Source organism: Mirounga leonina, unplaced genomic scaffold (genome assembly GCF_011800145.1).
Source record: "Mirounga leonina isolate KUSES-001 unplaced genomic scaffold, KU_Mleo_1.0 Mir_53, whole genome shotgun sequence".
Classification (NCBI taxonomy): domain Eukaryota; kingdom Metazoa; phylum Chordata; class Mammalia; order Carnivora; family Phocidae; genus Mirounga; species Mirounga leonina.
In genome coordinates, this window is record NW_023270807.1 from 653238 (window position 1) to 677986 (window position 24749).

The 24749-nt window shown below is 46.8% G+C and overlaps 2 protein-coding genes and 1 pseudogene across 3 annotated transcripts in view; 1 reads left to right on the plus strand and 2 right to left on the minus strand.

The window, feature by feature from the left end:
* Positions 1 to 787: 787 nt before the first annotated feature.
* On the plus strand, positions 788 to 3794 carry LOC118000882 (HLA class II histocompatibility antigen, DP beta 1 chain-like). The gene is given in 5 exon segments (XM_034990801.1): positions 788 to 805; positions 1166 to 1362; positions 1364 to 1482; positions 2638 to 2919; positions 3426 to 3794. Coding segments are annotated over 5 exon segments (753 nt in total). The 3' UTR covers positions 3563 to 3794.
* A 4282-nt stretch (positions 3795 to 8076) lies between these two features.
* Positions 8077 to 8726, minus strand: LOC118000884 (annotated as a pseudogene).
* Positions 8727 to 21894: 13168 nt separating this feature from the next.
* COL11A2 (collagen type XI alpha 2 chain) overlaps positions 21895 to 24749 on the minus strand; it is a 28746-nt gene continuing 25891 nt past the window's right edge. For both annotated transcript variants that reach the window (XM_034991085.1, XM_034991084.1), the window contains 3 exons: positions 24291 to 24403; positions 23710 to 23916; positions 21895 to 22984 (listed from right to left, as the gene is read on the minus strand). In XM_034991085.1, the coding sequence (XP_034846976.1) occupies positions 22844 to 22984; positions 23710 to 23916; positions 24291 to 24403 (461 nt within the window). In that variant the 3' untranslated portion in view covers positions 21895 to 22843. The remainder of the gene's footprint in view (positions 22985 to 23709; positions 23917 to 24290; positions 24404 to 24749) is intronic.

The window sequence follows — 24749 nt, forward strand, 5'->3', positions numbered from 1 at the left end:
CAGCGAGAGAGAGAACACAAGCAGGGAGAGTGGGAGAGGGAGAAGCAGGCTTCCCGCCGAGCAGGGACCCCAATGTGGGACTCGATCCGAGGACCCCGGGATCATGACCTGAGCCGAAGGCAGACACTTAACGACTGAGCCACCCAGGCGCCCTGAGCATCTGACTCTTGAGTTCAGCTCAGTTCATGATCTCAGGGTCCTAAGATCAAGCCCCATGCCAGCTCCATGCTCAGTGGGGAGTCTGTTTGGGATTCTCTCTCCTTCCCCCTCTGCCCTTCCCCCTGTTCATGCTTTTTCTCTAAATAAATAAATAAAATCTTTAAAAAAATATTCCATGGTGTACATCCACAACAGTTTTTAGGTGTTTGCTGTCCCAGGGATGATCACACCAACTGATTCCTGCCAATTCTTTAGTGTCACAAATAATGCCACAGTCAACAGCAGCCCCTACCTGTCCCTTTATGGACCTGAGTGTGAACATTTTTGATGTCTAACAAGTTGTGGGAGTGCTGGGTCATATGGCATACATCTCTTCAGTTTGACCAAGTGTCCTCTGGGTGCTATTCTGACCATGGGGCGGGGGTGCGTTACACTCCATATGATGCTTGAGTCTAATAGATCTCAGTCTCATTTCTTTCTGAATTTTCTTTCCACTGGTGAGCTGCAGGCTGCCTTGCAAGTTTCCTCTCCTATAAATTCCCATTCCCACTCCTTAGCACTGCTCTATCACTGTCCTTTATTTTGCTTGTTCTTTAGGAATTGCTTATATATTTTAGATACTGATCCCATGTCAATTTTAGACATTGTGAGTGTGTTTCTATTCCATCTATTAATTCTTAGTGGTGCCCTTTGCATAACAGAAGCATTGAATTTTAATGTAATTCATTTCATTATCTTTTTGCCTTGTGATTTATGTTTGCTTAAGAAATGCTTCCTCACCCCCATATTCATTATTATATTCTCCTATACATTCTTTTTTTTTTTTTTTCCTTTTTTAAGATTTTATTTATTTAGTTGGCAGACAGAGAGCACATGAGCAGGGGGAGGGACAGGCAGAGGTAGAGGGAGAAGCCGACTCCTCGGTGAACAAAGAGCCTGGTTCGGGGCTCGATCTCAGGAGCCTGGGATCATGACCTGAGCCGAAGGCAGACGCTTAACGACTGAGCCACCCAGGCGCCCCCCTCCTATACATTCTTATATTCACCTCCTAGTTTACTCCCCCACAGAGCTTTACGCCTACCAGAGGCGGAGTACCTGCCTCGAGTTCAACGTGACGCACCGCTTCCGGGAGCAATACACCTACAACCGAGAGCTGTTCGTCCAGTTGGACAGCGCCGTGGGGCTGTTTGCCACCGTGTCCGAGCATCACGGCCAAGAACTGGAACATTCACAGGGAGTTCCTGGCCCTGAGACGGAGCGCCGTGGACTCCGTGTGCAAGCACAACTTCGACCTGGACGAGGGTTTCACGCTGAAGCGCCGAGGTGACAGGGCGGGTCTGCAGCGGACACTCTGCACCGGGTGGACTTGGGCAGCAAAGGGGGGAGCGGCCGCCCCGTCCCAGAGCCAGCACCGAGCCCAGGGGCCAGGCCAGCGCCGCAAGGGGCCAGACTCCCTGCTCCGCAAACAGGAAAGAGCCAGGAGCATTGGGTTTGTGGATCTGGCGACAAACTTTTTTTTTTTCCCTGGTAGAGGAAGCCAGGAGACAGGTTAAAATGAAGAACAAATCAAGCTACTTCATTTCTTCTCCTATTATTTATTTATTTATTTATTTATTTATTTATTTATTTATTTCTCAGAGAGAAAGAGAGTTCGAGCGTAAGCAGGGGGAGTGGCAAGCAGAGGGAGAAGCAGGCTCCCCACCCAGCAAGGAGTCCAATGTGGGACTGGATCCCAGGACCCTGGGATCATGACCTGAGCTGAAGGCAGATGCTTAACCGACTGAGCCACTCAGGCATCCCATCTGCTCGTCTTTTTTTTTTTTTTTTTTTTAATTTATTTGAGAGAGAGAGAGAATGAGAGAGCACATGAGAGGGGGGAGGGTCAGAGGGAGAAGCAGACTCCCTGCGGAGCAGGGAGCCCGATGCGGGACTTGATGCGGGACTCGATCCAGGGACTCCAGGATCATGACCTGAGCCGAAGGCAGTCGCTTAACCAACTGAGCCATCCAGCCGTCCCTGCTTGTCTTTTTTAAAGGAGAATATCAGACTGCTAGATCAAAGGAAATCTATTGGCTGAATATATTCTGATTCCAAGATAATATCTGGCAGGATTATACATCCTTTTAAACAAGATGAGAAAATGTAAGTTCAGGTAACTTCATAGCTGGTCCAACATTTCTGCTCAAAGAATATTAGTCACTGTCACCTACATTTGTGGCAGAAGTGTTCTAGAGCACCAACTCTGACCCTCTCCTGTTCTTTGCTCTTTCATTATTGGGTGTGACAAGGTCATTCGTAGAACATTTGAATGTTTTATTCTGTTTTTCCTACTGTGTTCCCCATCTCCTGCCTCTAAATAGCTTAATAGGTGATAGGATTTGTCTTTAACATCTGAGAAGTCAGTTTGGCAAGAAAATCACTAAATGTTCTACTTTGGCTGTCTCAGTTGTCATAACAAAGAGTCTTTTCCCCTCCTAGTCCAGCCTCAAGTGCATGTCTCTCCCTCCAAGAAGGGGCATCCGCAGCACCACAACCTGCTTGTTTGCCACGTGTCAGATTTCTACCCAGGCCACATTCAAGTCCGCTGGTTCTTGAATGGACAGGAGGAAACAGCTGGGGTTTTATCCACCAACTCAATGCATAATGGAGACTGGACCTTCCAGACCCTGGTGATGCTGGAAATGACCCCCCGGCAGGGAGACGTCTACGCCTGCCAAGTGGAGCACCCCAGCCTAGATGGTCCTGTCACCGTGGAGTGGAGTGAGTTACTCCCTGATGACCCTCCAGGCTCTGAGGTCTGCTCATTTTGTCTTGTGTTACTACACGAGACTACCCCGTGTTCCTCATCAACCTAACTGTGGTCTCGGCTGGGAGCAGTGACGGTCTGGCAATCCTCGCACACATTTATCCTGCCCTGGGGGAAGTCTAAAGAATCTCCCCTTGTCAAAAAAACCTCAGAAATGCCATCACCCTCATGACTGGCCCTCAGACATGGAAACACCTCTCCCTTCAGTCTCCCTTCAGTCCCTTAAGCTTGGACTTAATGGGCTGACCTAAAACCAGCATTTGCATCCTGTGGAAGCCATCACTCTGTGGCCCAAAACTTTAGTGCTTTTCACATCTACTCTTTCTCCATAGTGGTTCCAAGCTTGACCTCATCCCCTTCCTTTTCTCTCCATGGTAGATTAGATCAGGTGCCTGTCAGACAGGGCCCTGGGGTTGCGGCAAGTGGAGGGGAGACTCACCCCGACTTCTGTTCTCCCCAGAGGCACAGCCTGATTCTGCCTGGAGCAAGATGCTGGCTGGAGTCGGAGGCTTTGTGCTAGGGCTCATCGCCCTCGGAGCGAGCTTCATTCTCCATTGTAGAAGCCAGCGAGGTAAGAACCTTCTGGAAAGTGGTTGACACTGTCCACTCTCTCGCTGTTCTTCAGTGATGAAGTTGTGACAGAAAAGCAAAACAACAGAGCGAAAAGAGGCCACTGAAATCAGACTCTGATGAGGCAAAGACAGCCCTGTGGGGTGGAAGGTGCCTAGCCCGAGATCTGGCCCAGTAAGATACCCGAGACTGCTAGTTACCCTCTTCAGCAGGGTGTTCTTTTCAGCCTGGGGACTCAGACCTACAGAGTGGGCCCCGCTTTCATTCCCAGTGACATGGAGACTGCGGTGGAAATGTTTGGATAATTTTCCAAGATGTTGTTGCTCCTTACTCTCTCAATGACCGAATCCATCTTCCTTTTTACTTCCATTTCAGGATGACAGGGACCTCAGCCAACAGGTGGTATTTCTGCTCCCTTCTTCCTTATCGGGATGTAATTCATTTCATTGCAGCAGGAGACTGGGAGCATTCAATGAGTATGCTGTGTTCAGGATAGATCACAGGAAGTGTCCTAAGAATAGGAGAAACTCTCAGAGGCTGCTCCTTTCTTTCAAGTTGAGCCAATTGCCCCCAACTCTTGATCCCATTTTCCTCTTTAAGTGGGTGTGGCCACGGAGCATGATTTTGCCCCATTGCTGAAGGGAACTCCAAAAACTCTCTTCCATTTTTCATTAGGCCAATGTTCAGCCTCTCTCTATAATTTTTTTGTCTCCTGGGGTGCGTGGGTGGCTCAGTCGGTTAAGTGTCTGCCTTTGGCTCAGGTTCTGGGATTGAGCCCCACATCGGGGTCCCTGCTCAGTGGGGAGCTTGCTTCTCCCTCTCCCTCTGTTTCTCTCCCCCTCCTCCCCCACTCGTGCTCTCTCTCTCTCTCTCAAATAAATAAAATCTTTAAAAATAAATAAAAATAAATAAATTCTTCTTCTTCTTCACAAGGCTCCTGAACTGATCTCAAACATCACACATAGCCTTGGAACAAGCGGTTCTGATACGCCTGTTGTCCAGCAACCTCCCACTTCCAGAAAGGACATTACGGCTAAATGTGCCCCCAATGTCAGTTTCTGAGTCTCTGCATTTTAATTCAATGTACTTCCTCTTTCTCAAGTTCTTCCGGTCTATAGAGTGACCTTTCCTGAGGAACACAAACCATCTAAATCAAATGTTGTTCTTTCTTTTTGGGAGGAAGGAGATGGTCATGTGACCATGCTTATGTTTGAAGGGTTTGGTGATCACCAGACAAGTCACTGTTGTTTTACCCAGGCATGGAGAAATAAACTTGATGGTGATCAATTCTCCCTAGGAACCAACTGATAGTGGACCTCCTAAAATTTGCTTTACTTCGGGCGCCTGGGTGGCTCAGTCATTAAGCGTCTGCTTTCCGCTCAGGTCATGATCCCAGGGTCCTGGGATCGAGCCCCACATCGGGCTCCCTGCTCAGCGGGAAGCCTGCTTCTCCCTCTCCCACTTCTCCTGCTTGTGTTCCCTCTCTTCGCTGTCTCTCTCTCTGTCAAATAAATAAATAAAATCTTTAAAAAAAAAATGTGCTTTACTTCATCATAGATGACCAAGTTCATGCTGCATTCCTACCAGTGGGCGGGGGGGGGGGGAACCATTACTCTTAGAAATCCCAGGTAGAACAGACGCTGAGCCTGGATTTTGGCATTGGCATTCATACAGGACTGATAAAGCATATCAATCATTAAGAATATGGTTTCCAAGTATAAAAATCAACAGAAGATCAGAATTGTAAATAACAGGTATAATATGTTAATATTATAGTTCTCTTTTTATACTATTAACATCAAGGTATAGAAACAGACTTACCCCATGACTCTCTGTTTATCAGATCACCCGAAATTCCTTCCCTTCTGAGTCATTCAGTAGGAAGTACATCTCTATTTCCAAAAGGGTCAAAGATATGTGTATACCAGAATTTTCAGACATGGGTCTGCTTTTAGAATACAGTTTATTATGATTTTTATAAATCTTTATAAATCTTTTTAATTAATGTTTCAGACCAAGACAGAAATCATATTTGTTTCCATCATTTCATGGTATGGCATGCCACCTAAGCCCAAATTTCATATAATAGTAATCAGGAAAACGTCTAATTCCTGTAACATTTATAGATTAGCATCATTTTTCAAAAACGACAAGGACTTAACCAAGTTTAAAGAGCTTTCCTTTTTTTTTAAGATTTTATTTATTTATTTGACAGAGAGAGACACAGTGAGAGAGGGAACACAAGCAGAGGCAAAGGGAGAGGGAGAAGCAGGCCCCCTGCCGAGCAGGGAGCCCGAGGCGGGGCTGGATGCGGGGCTGGATCCCAGGACCCTGGGATCATGACCTGAGCCGAAAGCAGATGCCTAAAGACAGCCACCCAGGCGCCCCAAGAGCTTTCCTTTCTTAACTGACCTTCTTGCGTGTGACTACCTGAAACCAATCTGTTCAAATATCATCATAAACTATAACTTTAAGTCAGTTTTTGGTTATTTTAAATACCACAAGATAACCATCTTGTGATCAAATAAGGGGCTGTGTCGGAGGTCTCCAAGACCACCCAGATTAGGTGATTCACTAGAAGGAATCATATAGTTGTACTCATATAGTTGTATTCACAGCTATGATTTATTACGGCAAAGGTTACAAAGCAAAGTCCGTCAAGGGAAAAGGCACATGGGGCAAAGCCCGGAAAAACCAGGTGCAAGCTTCCCAAAGTCCTCTCTCCATTGGAGCCACAGGACGCACTTAATTCCTCCAGCCATGAGTTGTGATCACACGTGTGAAATATTGTCTGCCAGGAAAGCTCAGCTCTTTGGATTTTTGCTGGGGCCTGGTCACGTAGGCACCATATATCTAGCACATACCGAAATTCCAGACTTGCAGAAGGAAAGCCGCAATAAAAAAAAAAAAAAAAAGCAGCATAAACCATATATTTGTACAATTTAGGTACAATTTAGGCACATTCTTATCAGGTCTGAGAATGGTGGGAACCCTTTCAAAATCCAAGCTCCCAGATGCCAAGCAGGGGTCAACTTTGTAAGCAGGCCAAAAGGATGGTAGTCAGACTTGCTGTTACTTCTTTTCTGCACAGGGGCAAACCATCCATTTTGCTGACAATTTTCAAAATAACATGAGTATCCATTTTTATCAAAGAAAGACATATATTGATACAGAAACACCCTTAAAGACTAGGTTTCTGGAAACATGGGTTACTGCAGAAGACATGGAGCTAAATTCATATAATTATGTTTCATTATTATTATGTGAAATTATTATTACAAATGTTTTATGAATCCTATTAGCATTTAAGCAGGTTTTTTAAAAGTAATCCCTATGTCCAACAGGGGACTCGAACTCACAACCCCGAGACCAAGAGCTTCTCATTCCACTGACTGAGCCAGCCAGGTGCCCTTAGATTTAACAGTTTTTGAAAAGCTGAAGTACAAACAAAGGATGCAGAGGAAAGTATTCTGTTCTTTGAAGTTTTTGGTTTTTGTTCAATGCCATGAGAAATTACACGTGATTTCTAGCCTGTGATATTTCTAGTAGAGAGTATAATAGCCCCCCTTTCAGTGCCCCAAATGAGAAAGTTAAGTTGTAATTCATATGTCCACTGTCCAACATCTTGGAAAAAAGAGAGAGGCAATCCACTTAGTGCCCAAACAATTTCAAATCCAAGAAGTCTGACTATGAATGAGCTTCTCATTGCCTGCACTGCCTAAAACGAGAGAGACTTCACTATTTCGGATTTTGATAAGAAACAAACAAGCCTTGTCGGCAGAGGACTAATAAACCAGCATTTATATGCCTAAGAGTTCATTTAATATTATCTTGAGTCATAATTAAAAGGAACTTAGTTTAAAAACATTTTGCCTGTTCCCTTAGCGTCCTTATAAAGCAGAACCAATACATTAATTTAGGGTTTGACAAGAAGAGGGTCTCCCTGATTTTGTTTGGTCAAGAATTCCTCCCAAAATGGTGTCATCAGATGACAGTCAGAAAGCTGTGAGTTAACTCAGAATTCTGACCATTGAGTCCCGTTATGAAGCTTGCCCTCTTGAGAGTAGAGGATTGTCATGTGGAAACAGAATAGGGAAATTTCTTTTTCATAACACATAAATTACTTAGTACTTCATCCTTTCCCTTTTTTTTAAATCAGCATTGATGCTTTATTTGAAACAATTCTTCTGAGTTTAAGGGTTCTCTCTTTAAAAACGAAAAAAAATTGTTTTATCAGACTCCACGCCCCACGTAGGACTTGAACTCACAACCCTGAGATCAAGGGTCCCGTGCTCCACCTGCTGAGCCAGCCAGGAACTACCAACTGAGCTGGCCAGGCACCAAAGATTCTTTCTTGTATTAAATGAGTGAGAACTCAAAGCAGGGGGGGGGGGGGGGGAGAAGAAAAGGTACTTGTCAGTTTGAAAGTCACAGTTTATCTTTCTACAATTAAATTAAGAGGGAAAAAATGAAGAACCCACTGGTAGCAGGAAGAAGCAAGTGTCTTCTAGGGCCTGGCATTTGATGAGATAAATACTCAGTTACTGTGTGTTTCCATTGTTTTTCTATGGCAGAATACACGGCAGAGCCTTGGGAACGCGCATGCCTGAAGCCCGGTTACTCGTCTGTTCCATACCCGTAACTATTGTTGCCACAGTAGCTGGCTGTGCCCCAGACAAATGGGGTGCTGGTCTGTTCCCACAGATCTTTATCCCAGTCTTCATCGCAAGGATGCACTGCCATGTGCTTTCCGCCAGAGCCTCCTGTCCAAGGTTCCTGATTCGGTTCACAACATCCTGCTCAGTACAGCTTTTATCATCGCAGCTTGAGATATGATGCCTGATTTCGGCCCGGGATCCCTGGTGGCGAGCACTGAAGGGACAAGCAACCAATTTGCGATATCAGGATGATTCTTTCTGTACTCGGTAAGATGATAAGGAAACCTGCAGGCCCTGATCTGGTGGTTTATATCGCAGGGGCATTGTAATAGCTTTTCAGGCTCCAGGGACTCGGTGTAAGCGTCTTCCAGGTTGGAAATGGAGGAGCTGAATCCAAGTGCTCGGTGCAGACCCGCCCCCCACCCCACAGTCGCCTTCTCGCCCCAGCTACGCTCACTTCCGGGGGGGTTATTCTTTCCTTTGTTATTGAACAACTGCAGGAATTGAAATTGTAGGGTATTGTTAATCCTCATGAGAAACGTTCTCAGTTTTTTGAGGAAGCAGCATTGCAAGGATCTGAATTTTAAATGTTCTTTAAAGCTCAAGAATAAGGACGCCTGGGTGGTTCAGTCGTTAAGCGTCTGCTTTCCGCTCAGGTCATGATCCCAGGTTCCTGGGATCGAGTCCCGCGTCGGGCTCCCTGCTCCGCGGGAAGCCTGCTTCTCCCTCTCCCACTCCCACTCTCCTTGCTTGTGTATCTCTCTGTCAAATAAATAAATAAAATCTTTAAAAAATAAAATAAAATAAAACTCAAGAATATTAAGTAGGATCCCATCACCACCTTGTGGCAAAGAGTGGAATCTACACTTGGAACAAGCAGTGGGGCAATTTGTCCATTTGGGAATACTCCAACATTTTTAACAAAAAAAGTTAGAGAAAAAGTTAGGCATACAAAAGCCAAAATAAATATGGCCAAATGTAGAGGCTTTGGCAGCGCCAGGGCTTCTGTGGTTTGGCTGTGCCTTTAGCAGCAGCCGGGAAAATATGCTAGTCATTGCTCTGTCACTAAACAAACCCTAATTATATTAACTGAATATAAAGAAAACATACTGACAGAAGAAACCCTTCAACAACAACTTTGGAAAGAAGGGCTACATAACTAGAGAGTGCTAGGACCTGGAAAGTGAATGTGAGCATCAGGAAACATCTAGAGCAGTGCTGTCCAATAGAACTTTCTGCTATGCTGGAAATGTTCTGTGTCTGAGCTGTCCGATAAAGTAGCCATTAGCCACATATACTTCTGCGCATTGAAGATGCTAATGGCTCGTGCAACTAAGGAGTTGAAATCTTCATTTAATTTTAAATTATTTAAATTTAAATTGTCATAGCCACCTGTAACTAGTAGCTACCATACTGGGCAGGCAGAGAAGAGTTTACAATCTTTCTCTAAAAATATATAGTCCCTCTCTTAGTAGCTTTCAGTGGAGGCAGAACCATCTGCAGGTGAAACTGCTAGAGAACTGAAAAGTGAAAAAGAATTAGACAAGCAAGGAAAGATGGAAATAGTGTCTTGTCTGGTCACAACTCATTAGATTTGAGGATATCCGAATCTCAAAAACATAACAGGCCCACTAGCAAGTTAATAAAATTACAAAAGAAGTTAAGGAAGCACCCAACAGTCCAATTCTACCACATACAGACCCTTCAACCATAGAAATAATCTTGGCAAACCTCCAACTCACGCAATTGAAAAGTTCTGGGAACCAAGCCAAAGGAAATCACAAAGACAAAGAGCTCATAAACTTTATGAACACATTTTTCCTGGTACATACAGAAAGGGGGCACTTCAGCACACCTCCTTTATTCGCCATGTGAGTTTAAAGAGTTTTGCCCTAAAGATCAAGCCAGATCCTCTCGCAGAACAGCACAAATAGCCCCAAGGTCTGTCCTTCCGGACCTGTTGCAAGGGAGCTCCATTTGGAGACACCCTAGACTCTATTAGAACACTTTGGACCAAGAAAAATATCCCAGAATTCTAGGAACCTTGGGGTACAGGATCACCAGCAACTTTTAATCAGGAAAACCTAATCTAATAAGAGGGCTATTTTGAATATTGGGGCATGTGGAGGAGAAAGTATCTAAGGTGATAGCAGTTGAGATAACATTAAAGGAGTTTACAGAAAACCAAAAACGTTTCAGTGGTGATTTCACCTGTCCCTGGGTTTGTTATTTGAATTTACTAATGCAATTCTGGAAATTGGAAAAGCTACCACTTTGAACTTCTGGAATTCCACTTCCCCACAAAATAATAATAATAATAATAATAATAATAATAATAATAATAATATGAAAGTGTCTAGTCTCTAGGAGAATATGTAAAATAATGATTATGATAAAATAGTTGGAGAACTTGGAGATACCCATCCCACCAATAGAACTCGTTGACAGTCAAAAGGTAGTTGGACAAACAAATAATACATTATATGTTAATTTTTTTAAAATCCAAAAAAACACAATAATTTAAAAAAAAGGTAGGTGGATCTTAGAAGTTACAGCAAGATTAGAAAGATAAGCTAATCCTTAAGTAGTACTTATTAAGTGCCAGGGACTGTTCTAAGTACATATATTTAACTCATCTAGTTGTAAAAAATATGTATATAAAATGTGGTTAGCACTGTACCTGATATCATTTCCTCAGTAAAAGATCTTGCTAAATCGATCCTTGATTAGCATACATGCATCCACCTGGCTGGTGTATTCTTTTTAATACCAATAAATTATGTTCACCGCCACAGTTTGCTTTCACTCAGCTGCCCCAACAAGCCACATGGACTATATCACCACACTAAATTCTTCCACCCTGAGGCATAATCCAATAAAACAGAATTTAAACAGATGACCTAATGGGTGATGGGTATTAAGGAGGGCACTCGTTGTGTTGAGCACTGGGTGTTATATGTAAGTGATGAATCACTGAATTCTACTCCAGAAACCAATATTGCACTGTATATTAACTAAAATTTAAATTAAAAAAAAGAAATAAAATAAACAGATGACCTAAGTCCAATTCAAGTATTAAAATTGTTCATTACACTAATGACACATTAACCAGGGGTCACTTGAAAACAATTGTGCCTGTGAGGAACTTTTTTTGAGGGGAAGGGATATCCTCTATCTTGATCATTGTGGTGATTACACAATGCATGTTTGTCAAGACTCCTAGAACAATTCAGCTAAGAAGGATAAATTTTACTGTGTGTAAATTATATCTCAGTAATACTGATTTTTTAAAAAGTACTGCACCCCAAAACTCCATCTTCTCTTATTGATTTTATGATTAAAATTTCAGTAAACTTTTGGGAAGAAAAATTCTTCCCAAGATCAGGCAAAAGCCTTTGCCCTTCAAACTCCCTACCCAAGAAAGGGGAACAAGAATCAACTGGTATGTTTGAATTCTGAAAACTGCATATCCCACATCCACATTAAACTTGGATCTCTTCACCAATTAGTAAAAATGGATCCAAATTTAGAGGGTCCTTAAACAGCAAGATGCCTTTGAGCTGTGGTAATACATTAGCCACTAGTTACATATGGCTATTTAGATTAATAAAAATTAAATAAAATTAAAAATAAATTTCCTTAGGGGCGTTAACCACATTTCAAGTGCTCAATAGCCATCTGGGGCTAGTGGCCACCATATTGGATTGCGCAGATGTAGAATATTTCCATCATTCCAGAAAGTTCTATTGGATAATACTGTTTTAAAGGCCAAACAGGTACACAGATCACTGGAGTTTAATGATTTAAGTAAGACATACATAACTACATGGCATATGTCTCTGAGAACTCAACTGGCTGGCATTGCTAACAAATTAAAATCATCTTGAAAGGATGCATATTGTAGCTATTCCACTGATGCTCCGATAAGGCCAATGACCTTCTCAGATACTCAGAGACAGGCACATCAATAGACTCCTCCATGGCGGAGTCATGGAGGAAAGCGTGCTGCTCTAGGTGCCTCCAAAACAGCCTCCAAAAACTTCAAGAAATCCCTAGTGGGAGGTTTGTCAGTGAAACAAAATAAGCAGTCTATTTGTTTTTAATCTTCTGCTTAATGCTTTGCCTCGTACTGTGGGCCTTTCAGCCAGCAATGATGGGTAGATTACATTGGAACTACTCCCCCCATTAAGGCAAAAAACATGTTTTTAAACAGATTATTTTTATGGGAATTACGAGACTGTTTTATTGGTAAAAGCCACTGCACAATCCCCCACTTCTGGATCTTACTCAAGAAATTGTTTAGAGACATGGCATGGCAGAAAACATTAATTGTTCCCCAATATCCATAATCCCTGATTTCTTAATAGGATTTTCCATTTCACAAGGGCACATGGACTTCCAGAATAAGTACTGGTTTCCCATCTTCCTCTCCAGCGATGTATAGCCACACATAAATTCTGTCCAATGAGCTGTATGCAGAACTGCTGTGTGCAACTTCCAGAAGGTGCCCTTATAAAAAGGGAGATGGATCCTTCTTCCCCTTTGCCCCTTTCTGCTGATTGGAATGGAGACATGAAAGCTGGAACTCAAGCAGGTCATATTGGAGCTGAGCGGGAAGAGCCATGTTGAGGTTGGTGGAACAAGGTAGAAGGAAACTGAACCCTGACACTGTTAAACACCGTACCAGCCCTGGGGTTCTACATGAGAAAGAAAAACGTCTGTCTTGGTTAAGCCACTGTCGCTCTCAGGATTTTCTGTTTCTCCCAGCTCAACCTAATCCTATGTAATATGATGGCATCTCTGCTTCTCATCTCTGCTTCTCAGCCAAAACGTAGCAAGAGTAGGCTCATCAAAATATAAAATGGAGCTCCCAGTGTGTGCACCACCCTCAAGCATCAGACACAGTAAAATGACGGACTGGTTTCCTCCAGTCCTGGCACAGAGCTTTCACTAACAGCTCGGCTCACAAGCTGTTTATCTTCTTATTAATCATACCTTTCATGGTGCCTTGTCCAACATCACACACCTCCATGGTGCTTGTTAGTAAGGAGCAAGTGAGGTTCTGTGAGCCCCAGAAACAGTATGGGGAAGGATCCCAGGCACTGGGCACGTGGTGAGTGTGGGGCCATCTCTAATGATTTCAGAAAGGACCTGGCAGAGACTTCTTTGTAGTAATAAACCAATATCACAACTCAGTGGCAGTTACACTTTTCAATTTCCCGTGTTGCATCGACATGGACCAGATACAAGCCTTGGTATCTCCAAAATACTTGCAATACCATAAAGTTGCTCTTTAAAGACACAACAAGGGGCGCCTGGGTGGCTCAGTCATTAGGCATCTGCCTTCGGCTCAGGTCATGATCCCAGGGTCGTGGGATCGAGCCCCGCATCTGGCTCCCTGCTCAGCAAGAAGCCTGCTTCTCCCTCTCCCACTCCCCCTGCTGTGTTCCCTCTCTTGCTGTGTCTTTCTCTGTCAAATAAATAAATAAAATCTTTAAAAAATAAAAAAAAATAAAGACACAAAGATGCGGTATTGGGCATGTTTGCAGCTAAATGGTGTCAGATATTTCTAACGCATCTTTTCTTAGTTGACGAATGTCACATTTGACAGTGACAGAAACAGAACAGCAGCTATAACAATAATAATAATAATAATAATGTGCTTATAGTTTAGCCAAAGAAAATGTCAGAATTCACCCCGTGGTGCCATACTTTGCTGACTTAATGGCTATAACTCAGTCTAAAATTAACACCATTGTTCAGCTGCACAAGGCCTGCCCAGGGAAGGAAGTTGGCTATTGACTTCCCACATACTGGTCCTGCTAGTGTGCGGCAGACACCGTGGTTTGGCTGACCCCCCACCGCACTCATCCTGACCCCTCTTTCCCCTTCCCAGACTTCCTTGCAATTAAGGACGGCTGTGTGACCCGAAAGCAGAAGTTTGCTAAAGAAACCATGCGGCTGTGTCACTATGACTTACTTCTTCCATCTTGACTGTTGATGTGATAGCGAGTTGTAGCAGCCACTTTGGGGACACGAGGGGACAAGTACACGGAAGGAAGGGTGACGTTGTGAGATGGTGGAGTACAAAGATACAGTCTGGGCTCTGATAGCATCGACAAGGGTCAAACCAACACCACCAGCTGTCTTCCTCAGATTTCTTGTTATATGAGAAAAATTAATTCTGATTTGTTTTTAGCCACTGGTATTTGGGTGTTCTGCGCCAGCTCTTGCAAGCAGTTCTCCTAGATGCAGCAGGTCCCAGGAGGCCCTTTCAGACCTAGGGCATTTGGTTGCCTTTCTTACTCTGTCCCTTTGCTTATTTCCTACGGGTCTCCGAGCAGAGGTTTGCAACCCGGGCTGCACTTTGGAATCACCCCAGGGAACTTCTATAAAAGTACCTTTGCCTAGGCCCCATGCCAGATGAACTGAATCCACATCTCTAAGGGTGCGGACAGGGCATGAATAATTTTTAAGAGTTCTTTTAAATTAGTGATTTACAATGTTTCCTCCCTCAACTCAGGACTCTCTTGACTCTTAAAAATTATTGAGAGCCCAAAAGGCTTTCCTTGTATGTCTTATGTTATGGATATTTATAGTATTCAAAATGAAAACTGAGAAAAGTAATACTTATTAATTCTTTTAAAAAGAGAAAAAATAAGCTGCTTTCATATGTTTAAATTTTTCCATAATAAAAAAAGTAAGCAAAAATAACTTAGGGAAATAAGGTTTGGTTTTGTTTTGTTTTAAGTAGGCTCCATGCCCAGCGTGGAGCCCAATGCAGGGCTTGAATTCATGACCCTGAGATCAAGACCTGCGCTAAGATGAAGAGTCAGATGCTTAACTGATTGAGCCACCCAGGTGCCCCAGGAAATACGTTTTTAAAGATTTCAAAGAGTTTTATCTGCTCCATTTGGATCATGATTTGAACAAACACACACATACACACAATCTAGGACATCTGAACACTGAGTGGATATTTGATGATAAGAATGATTATTAATTTTTAGATGTGACAATAGAATTGTGCTCATATTTGTAAGAGTCCTTATCTCAGTGCTACCTACTGAAAAGTTCACAGATGGAATCATAAGATATCTGGGATGGATTCAAAATAATCCAGATGAATAAAGAAGAATATATGTATATATATATATATATATATATATATATATATTGTTCATTACACTAATGACACATTAACCAGGGGTCACTTGAAAACAATTGTGCCTGTGAGGAATTGTATGTATATATATACATACACAATGGAATATTATGCAGCCATCAAAAAAAACTCTGAAATCTTGCCATTTGCAATGACGTGGATGGAACTAGAGGGTATTATGCTGAGCGAAATAAGTCAATCAGAGAAAGACAAGTATCATATGATCTCACTGATATGAGGAATTTGAGAAACAAGACAGAGGAGCATAGGGGAAGGGAGGGGAAAATGAAACAAGTGAAACCAGAGAGGGAGACAAACCATAAGAGACTCTTAATCTCAGGAAACAAACTGAGGGTTGCTGGAGTGGAGGGGGGTGGGAAGGATGGGGTGGCTGGGTGATGGACATTGGGGAGGGTATGTGCTATGGTGAGCACTGTGAATTGTGCAAGACTGATGAATCACAGACCTGTACCTCTGAAACAAATAATATATTATGTGTTAAAAAAAAAAAAAAAAAAGAAGATAGTAGGAAGGAAAAATGAAGGGGGGGAATTGGAGGGGGAGACGAACCATGAGAGACGATGGACTCTGAGAAACAAACTGAGGGTTCTAGAGGGGAGGAGGTGGAGGGATGGGTTAGCCTGGTGATGGGTATTAAGGAGGGCACGTTCTGCATGGAGCACTGGGTGTTATATGCCAACAATGAATCATGGAACACTACATCAAAAACTAATGATGTAATGTATGGTGACTAACATAACATAATAAAATAAAATTTTTTAAAAAAATCCAGATGAGGAGGAAGGAGTCGGTGAGGTAGAAATGAAACAAGATTGGCTATGAGTTGAAAATTTTTATCAACTCATGGCTGATGGATAGCAGAAGATTCATTTTACCATTCTCTCTAGTTCGTGTATTTGAAATTCTCCATTAAAGAAAGTTCTAAAAATAGATGATAGGCATCCCATAGAAACCAGATAAAGCAAATGAGAAAAAGCAGGGTTTTTTAACATTAGACAAAATATCCTGATCAAGATAAAATTCAGTAAACAGGAAGAGGGATCTTTTTTTATTAACAAAGCATAAAATCTTCAATGAAGACACAGTGAGAGTCCACTTATCCATTTGGCACAATAGACACAGGGCGTAGGGTCCACAGTCCTTTTGGGGGTTCATGAAAATGTTTACATTTCTTTTTAAAATAGAAAATGAACTCTTAGATTGAAGAAAATATCTTAATATATAAATATATAATATGAATATATTTATCTGTATAACAACACAGTCATAAAATACAGTTCTGAATTTTTTTTGAGGAAAAGGTCCAGAAAGGCAAATGTGCGTAGGGCTTGTAGAAGTCATAATGCAGCCCTGGGTATCATGGTCATGGATGTTTATGTGCTGAAGAGAAAAGCAGCAAAATACAAACAACAGAGATGCTGGACTCTGGGATTAGATAGCTCATGACATCGTGGCTACAACCGCTGAAAGTGACTTTGGTTGGCCCTTGGGGAGAGGGTGAGTCAGGGAGTGCCAATATGGTCATGACGGGCTGGTTGGATCATGCTGATCAAACTTACAGAACGGGGTCTGCATAGAGGCAAAGATAGCAAGCACCTCTTGGGGTGTCTTCTCCATTATCCCACCTTATGCGGGAAGAGTGCCCCCAACACCTCCCTTACACCCCCCTAGGGCTTCATATAAATTATCTGTCGTCACACTGGGCCACCAGACGTAGAAAGTTGGTTCTCAGGGGGACAGCTCACCAGGACTGGAGCTCCAGGAACCTGAACCACAGAGCCCAGACACACAGAGGTTGAAAGTGGACTGATGGAGCAGTGTTTGTGGCCACACTCAGGGACAAAGTCTATGAACCCGTGAGGTCTCATAACTGTCCTTGCTCTTCCCTATGAAGTCAACCCTTCCTTCAAATCCTGAGTACCCTGACATTTTTATCATAAGTTTCCTTTGGGGCTTAAGCTGTTCTGAGTCAGATTTTATGTTTGTAACAAAAAGAAACTTTAGGGGCGCCTGGCTGGCTCAGTCTGTAGAGCATGTGACTCTTGACCTCAGGGTCACGAGTTCAAGCCCCACATGGGGTGTGGAACCTATTTAAAATAAATTTAAAAAAAGAATAGATGGGCGCCTGGGTGGCTCAGTCATTTAAGCGTCTGCCTTCGGCTCAGGTCGTGATCCCAGGGTCCTGGGATCAAGTCCCCACATCGCGCTCTCTCCTCAGTGAGAAGTCTGCTTCTCCCTCTGCCCCTCTCCCCCTACCCCACTCATGCTCTCTCTTGCAAAAATAAATAAATAAAACCTCTTTTTAAAAAATTGAATAAAGAAAGAATAGAAAAGAAAAGAAACTTTAGACGTACAGAGTCTTGACAGCACTAAGATCAGAAGTTGAAAGGGGAGCAGTGTGCCCCAGACCCAGTGTGTCAGCAGTGATCAAGGCAAGGAGATTTAACCAGGGCAGTGTGGCCAGTTCCCCTCCCTTCTCTTTCCAGTGCAAAGGTTGTCACTAACAGGAGGATTATTCCTTGATAGAGCAAGTGCTCTCCCATTTTGCATAGGAGAAAACTGATGCTCATAGTAAAAAAGTAGCCCCACCAGAAGCAAAACACCACTGGCAAGTTACATGCAGGAGAAGCCTTGGTTAGCAATGCAGAGAGATCTGCCAGCTAGCATCGGTCAGTACCCTCCTCCGCCCTGAGTCTGCTCAACCCTACCCGGCCTAGACCAGCTGCCACAGCAGACTTTTTTGTCTGATGTCCTCTGCCACCAGGGCTCCAATCAAATGGGGTGCTATTTCCCGTCTTCTCCCTAACCTGAATATCTCTGAAACACGTTTCCTAGTTTTTAATTTTTATTTGTTTATTTCTATAGATTTTCAATTCTGAAAGGTAGGGAAAATATTAAGGTGTTAAAAATGCAGGTGGTGGAAAGTTGCAGAGTTAGAAGAAATCTCTACCAGCACTAATAGCATAGGTGTACCTGAGTTAGTGGGAAGAACTGGCCCACTGTGTGACCCACCAATACGGCCCAGACCGAGGGGAGACATGAACATAACACAGGAATGCGTCACCACCACCCAGCCCTGTAGAGGTGAAGTGGCAAGACCTGGAACGTGACCTTTACACCAGCTGCCATAGTATCCAGTGTCGCTTTTATCTGTTATGCTTTAGAAAACCACGTACCTATTCAAAAGGCCTTCCACCTGGAAGTAAGATGTAACTAATAGAGGGGCGCCTGGGTGGCTTAGTCAGTTGGGCGTCTGCCTTCGGCTCAGGTCATGATCCCAGGGTCCTGGGATCGAGCCCTGCGTAGGGCTCCTGGCTCATCAGGGAATCTGCTTCTCCGTCTCCCTCTGCCCCTTCCCTCCTGCTCGTGCTGGCTCACTCTCTCTCTCTCTCTCTCTCTCTCGTGCTCTCTTGCACTCTCTCTCTTTCTCAAATAAAAAAATAAAGTCTTTTAAAAAGATGTTACTACTAGAAAGAGAAGGCAGAGCAAATTAACCAGTGGATTGTCATGCCCCTGTTACCTGAGGGAAGGCAGTGTGGTGGGCTGGCTCTCACTGCGGCTTATTCTACCATCTTGGCTGCTTGAGGGTAACCCTAAAGGAGGTGCCCTTATAGATGTCCCTGGTCCTCGTTCAGGGACCAGTGGGACAGGTCTTCCCAACTGAGAAGGCAGTCAGCCGGTAGTGCCGGTTCCCATGAAACTACCCTGAAGGTGAGAAAAATAAAAAAGTAAAAGGAAGCCGATGGCAAGCACCCAGGGGTGATTTCTGCTCACCTGCACAGGTTTGAGTTGGGAAACGTTACCATGGCCTGTTAGGATATGGCCCTAACACTCTCTGCTGACCACACCAAACTTGAAGGAATAGGGGCTACATACCCACAAAACTGGGTCACCACCGCCTACTGCACAGGCACTTTTTTCTGAGGCAACTACAGCCTCATCTTGACCCACTCCCTTCCCTGTCGGTCTCTACCCCGACCTACCCTGATCCATACAGAAACTACAAATCCCAGCATGCAACACAGCCAAGGATCTTGAGGCCTTCTGGGATATGTAGTGCTCCCAGGTACAGAAATCCAAGCGGTCCGAATTTTACAAGCTGTTTTTTGACCATAAGTTACGATGCCAAAAATCTCAGCGCGAGGCTAAGAAGCAGCTCCAAGAGTGTGAAGGGCTAGAGCACCCATCCCCACAGCCTTCGCGCAAAATCTCACTACCTCCCTGAGGTAGTTTGGCTGTGGGCCTGTGTCCAGGCCCTTCACAGCCTCATCCAACCTGGGTGGGGTCTTGCTAATGCACACATCTGTCATATCACTTATCTTTCCAAACATCATCAGTGACTCCCTCCTCCTTACTGGGTTCAAGTTAAACTTGTTTGAGAGGCAGTCAGGAGTTTCAGAACCCAGCCCTTCCCGCAAGTTTGTGTTCTGACCCAATCAAACCCAAAGTAGCTCCCCAAAGTCTCTGCCTCTCTCCTCTTTACAGACTCCCCGCCCCATCCAGAAGCCTCCACCGCCCACAGCCCTTGGAGCTGCTACCAGCACCCACATGCCCCTGCGCTACCCACACCCAGCGCCATCCCAAAACTCCCACCTCTGCCCTTCAGATCCTCCCATCTGTCCTTAGAGCCAGGCTCTCGTTTGTCCCACGGGAGGCAAAAGTCCCGCTGCAAGGAGACGGCTGTGGTTCTGACATTCTCCGCTGCAACTTGGCACAGAATCGCTCGTAAAACTGTTGTCTGGGGTTGGTTGGCCTTCTAGCTAAATAGGCTTTTGTGGATTGGCCTGGGACCCAACTGCCATGTATAAATGTTATCTGAGTGAATGTATGGCATTGCTTCATGATGAAAAGCCCTCTGAGCTCAGAGCATCTGACCAAAAGGGACCTTTGGGGACACTCCCCTTTGTGCTCTGAGGGCAACCTCTGTGGGTTTGGCTCCAATTGCAGAGAGAGCCCGGAAAAGCCCAGCTCTGGCCCAGCCTGGCTGGGAATGGGTGTGGGCAAGGATCTATTTAGATCTGATCTTCCCTTGAGCTGAGGCCCAGGAGGAAAGGGAGGGGGTTGCGCGAAGCCTTTGGGACTTGGAGACTGAGACCGAGGGTGTCAGTGATCCCAAAAACCCATCCACCGCCTGACCCCGAAAAGACGAGATCAGGGGGCTTCCCCTCCATTCAGCCTCCTCTTGGGTTGGGAAAGTGGGAGTTCCGTGGGTGACAAAGGAAGGGGCAGCGTGTTAGGGACGTTTTACTCCACCGGCCCTTTGGCGGGCCGAGGTCTTGGCTCCGGCACCAGGGGGCAGCAGAGGCGGAGATGCGTGGAGAAGGTTTTTTTGTTTGTTTTGGGGGGGTTGTTTTTGTTGTTGTTTTCACCTGCAAACGGTTTTCCTGCCCACAGTCGATGCCAGGCTGGGCTTCTAGACCCCATAAGAGAGCTTCCTTGGATCGACAGTGAGCTTGCTCCACCACTCTAGGGTTTCAGAGAAAGGAGTTCTCTCCTCAGGACGGGGACGATCAAGGCTGTGCGGTCGGGGATCCAGCAGGAGGGGCGGGGTGCGGCCTCCTGGGACTCGGGGTCCCTCCCGGGCCCACCTGGGGGCGCGGGTTGAGGCCGCCGGCAAGCACACATGGGCCCAAGCGAGCTCCAGCGAGGATTGGGAAGAGGCCCCGGAGTAAGTTTTATTCTACTGGCGGGAGGGGAGGGAGCCAGGAAACGCTGTGTAAGGATCGGAAACCCCAGGAGAGGCGGGGAAGCCAGCTAGGGATGCCTGGCTGAGCGGCTGCCCTGAACAGAAGGGCCCTACCCAGACTCAGAGGGCACAGAGCTACTGAACAAGCCCTGAGAGGGGCCGCTGAGGAAGGAGTACGTGGGGGCAGATCAGCACACGACGGGCCAAGGACTGTGCACTTGACACAGAGAGAAGCCTGGAAGGGCATAGCCGGTAATATGCGCAGGTGTGGGTGGCCTTCGACCACACCTGCTGCCAGGACCACGGCACACCTGAAGGGGAAGGATGAGGTGACCAGAGGCACAGGGGCAAGAAACATTGTCTTGGATATGGGTCTCAGTCTCCTCATTTGCCAAGAGTTTGGACTAGACCATGTAAGGCCCCCTTCCAGCCCCGAGGTCCCTAAAGATGGGGCCCGGGGTGCAGGAAGGCCATGTTTGACCTGGACACAAGGAAGACAGGCACACCCTCACCCAGAAACAATCCAGCATCCGTGTCAGACAGAGCCCTGGCGCTCCACCTGATGTCACTGGGAGATCAGTTGGTGAGTCTGGACTTGTCAGCCAGGTTTTATGAACTTTTTCTGGGCCCTGATACCACAAAAGGACAGGCCCCCTGGGGAAAGGGATTAAGCCTTCCATTTCTGGTAAAGCCTCAGCTGGCAAAGAGGGGTACAGGTTGGTCCGGGGTTGAAATAACAACACAAGCACCACACATGTGTGCCCCGGGAGGAGGTGATCACATTATTTAACCATCAGTCAGAACGGACACTGGTCATAGGGCTAGACAAGGTCCTGGGAGTCCCTTCCATCCAGATGCCACACATTAACTCTTCCATAGCAGGATCAGGGAAGGTGTGGGGGTGCTCAGGGGTGGGACCAGGGTGGCCAGGATGGCAGTGGGATACTCAGGGGCTCAGAGCCATGGGATTGACAAGCTCATAAGGATGAATTTCCGTATTTCAACAGTACTGAATACAGGTCCTGCTCTCACCCCTCACCCTTCCAGTTCCCCCTGGGGGGTGCGACCTGCTCCCCAAGTCACAGGCAGGTCCTGCAAGCCCCAGACCAAGTGAGAGACAGCCAGTGTGTGGGTCAGGGAGCCAAACACCCGGGAGGTGGAGCGGAGAAAGCCCCACCCTGGGCAGAGAGAGTCAGACCCCGAGGCAAAGGAGACCATATATTCCAACATTCACAGTGGGTGCTGCAGGCGGGCTGTGAGGGAGGTGGGGTTTGGCCTGAAAACGTCCCCCCACAGTCACTGAGGAAAGCCCTGAGGCAAGGAGGAGGGTGCCGGGGCTCACCCCTGGGGAGCCCTGTCTCTGAAGTCTGCTGATTTTTGTTGGCATTTCTCTCTTTATCTTTTTTTGTTCTTTTGTTCTCCACTCTTTAAATAATTAATATAATTACTTTTAAATACAAAATACACAGTGTCCTTTCTCTTCTCTTCCACTTGTTTGGGGGTGATTGGGAGGTGAGTTTTAAATAAGGGTCCCGGCTGTCTAACAGGTCACAGGCTCCAGGTGGGAGGGCCAAGAGCCCCAGATGCCACCCCTCCCCTGGGGCGCCCGACACGTGCGCTTCACCCCTCCCCTGGTCTGCCCCTGACTGGGGGCTCTCGGCGCCCTGGCCCAGAGCCCCCTAGATGGTGAGGAGCCCTCTCAGGAGATGGCACAGAGCTGATGCTGTGGGATTCCAGGTGGGCCTGGTTTCAGCGGACAGGGTCAGACAGAGAAGGTCCTAGCCCATGAAGCAGGCGGGCCCCAGCAGCAGCCCTCCCCGCCGAGGGGGGGCCCCCAGGTCTGAGAAGGAGGCGTCCAGCACTGGGAGCTGCTCCACCACAGGTGTCCGCACCTCCAGCACCATCCGGCCTTGCTGTGTCTTGGGGGGAGAAGGGGGAGAGGGAGCAGTGAGCGTGGTGGAGGCACGCGCACGCCCCACGGATGCCCCAGCCTCGGCCGGGCTCGCCTCTCCTCTGAGCACCCAATCCTTGTCACGTGGTCAGACTTGCTAGACTTCCTTCCTCAAATTTCTCCCAGAGTCAGGCCTGGGAAAGCTAGGAAGATTGGATATGCGTGTACGTGTGCACGTGTGTACGCCCACACGCACATGGGCTCACAAGCCAGTCCCTGCGGCTTTGGGCTTGTCTTTGAGATTATCCACTGTGGTGGTTGTGCGAGTCTGGGTCACCCCACAGGGATGTGTAAACAGGTGTCTGTGGTGTAACTGTGACACTATCTGACCTGATTCCCCATGTGTATGCCTGGGTGACCCTGGCCAGGCAACGCTGGGGGTGTATGTACAGACTGTGGGTGTCTGTGCGCTCCTGTGCCTTCACAGGCTGGGGGGTGATCTGCACCCCTGCATGCCTCTGTCGCACAACCCGTGTGAACATGTGCACGAGCCGGCGTGGCTCACTCCGGGTGATGCTGGTGTGTGCCCAGAGGTGAGCCCCACCCTCCTCGCCCCTGCCAGCGCTCCCTCGGCTGTATCTGACACAAAGAAGTGGGACTGCTCCTGCTCTTCCTGGGTGCCTCTGCCCAAAGGGTCTTCCAGCAGCCTGACTCCAGGATGCACCCCCCCGCCCAGCTCTTCCTGCTTCCCACCTGACAGTCGTCTCTGAATTCCTTGACATAGGGGCTGGTCTCCAGGCTCAGCTCATCCTCATTGGCCCCCCGGAGCTTCAGGGGACCATCTTGGGCCACCCCAGAGCAGGGGTACGAGACATCTTGGTGGGCTGAGACGCTGAGCAGCCGCAGGAAGGTGAGCTGGACCACACCGACCGGGGAGCCTTCTGAGTCCACGTAAGAGAACTGGCAGGAGAGAGGCCAGCGAGTGAGGGGCAGACAGAGCAGGGCTTGCGGAGCGTCTACGGAAGCGGGGACCCAGGGCCAGTGTCACGGGCAGGGTCAGGGGCAGGGAACGGGGGCGGGCAGAAAGGGCTGGGGGAGAATGAGGGGCCAAAGCGGGAGCCGGGGACTGACTGAGGGTAAACAAAAGGCAAGCTTTGTCTTGGGTTGTCAAGGGAAGGAGACAAAGTGAGCAGCGGCGGGCTGGTGGTGAGAAGTGAAGAGTCAAGGAAAGAAGGGGCAGCAGGTTCTGTAGGGCCAGGGTGCCTGTCCCAGAATCCCAGAAGCCACTGGGGCTGTGAGTGAGGCAGGGGAGGAAGTCAGGGGCCAGCTCTCACTTGCGTGACGTCATCCCTGGGGGTCACACATGTTTCCCCCCCCGCTGTAAAGTTGCAGAAAACCCGGAAGGCATCCCGAGCACAGCCCTGGTTGGGGTCGACCCAGTACTCTCCTGTTGGGTGAGGGAGAGGGAAGGGTCAGGGCCCCCACAGGTGGGACCCAAGACGCTCCTTGCTCCCCTTCCCACTCCCCACCCCGCTGCTCTAACCCCCCCACCCTCCCCACCCCCCTCCCCACCATGACCTCAGTCTCCAGGTCCCACTGTCCCCCAGAACCCCACAACGCTGCCCACCCTACTTCGCACTCCGTCATCACCTTACACCCCTGCCCGCCTGTGGCACCCCTCCCTGCAGCAGTACCCCCAGGCTCCCGACGGAGGAGGCAGGAGCACTGACTCCCTCACGTCGGTATGATATGTGGTCGTAGATTCGCACGCATGCCCGTCTGTAAATGCAAAC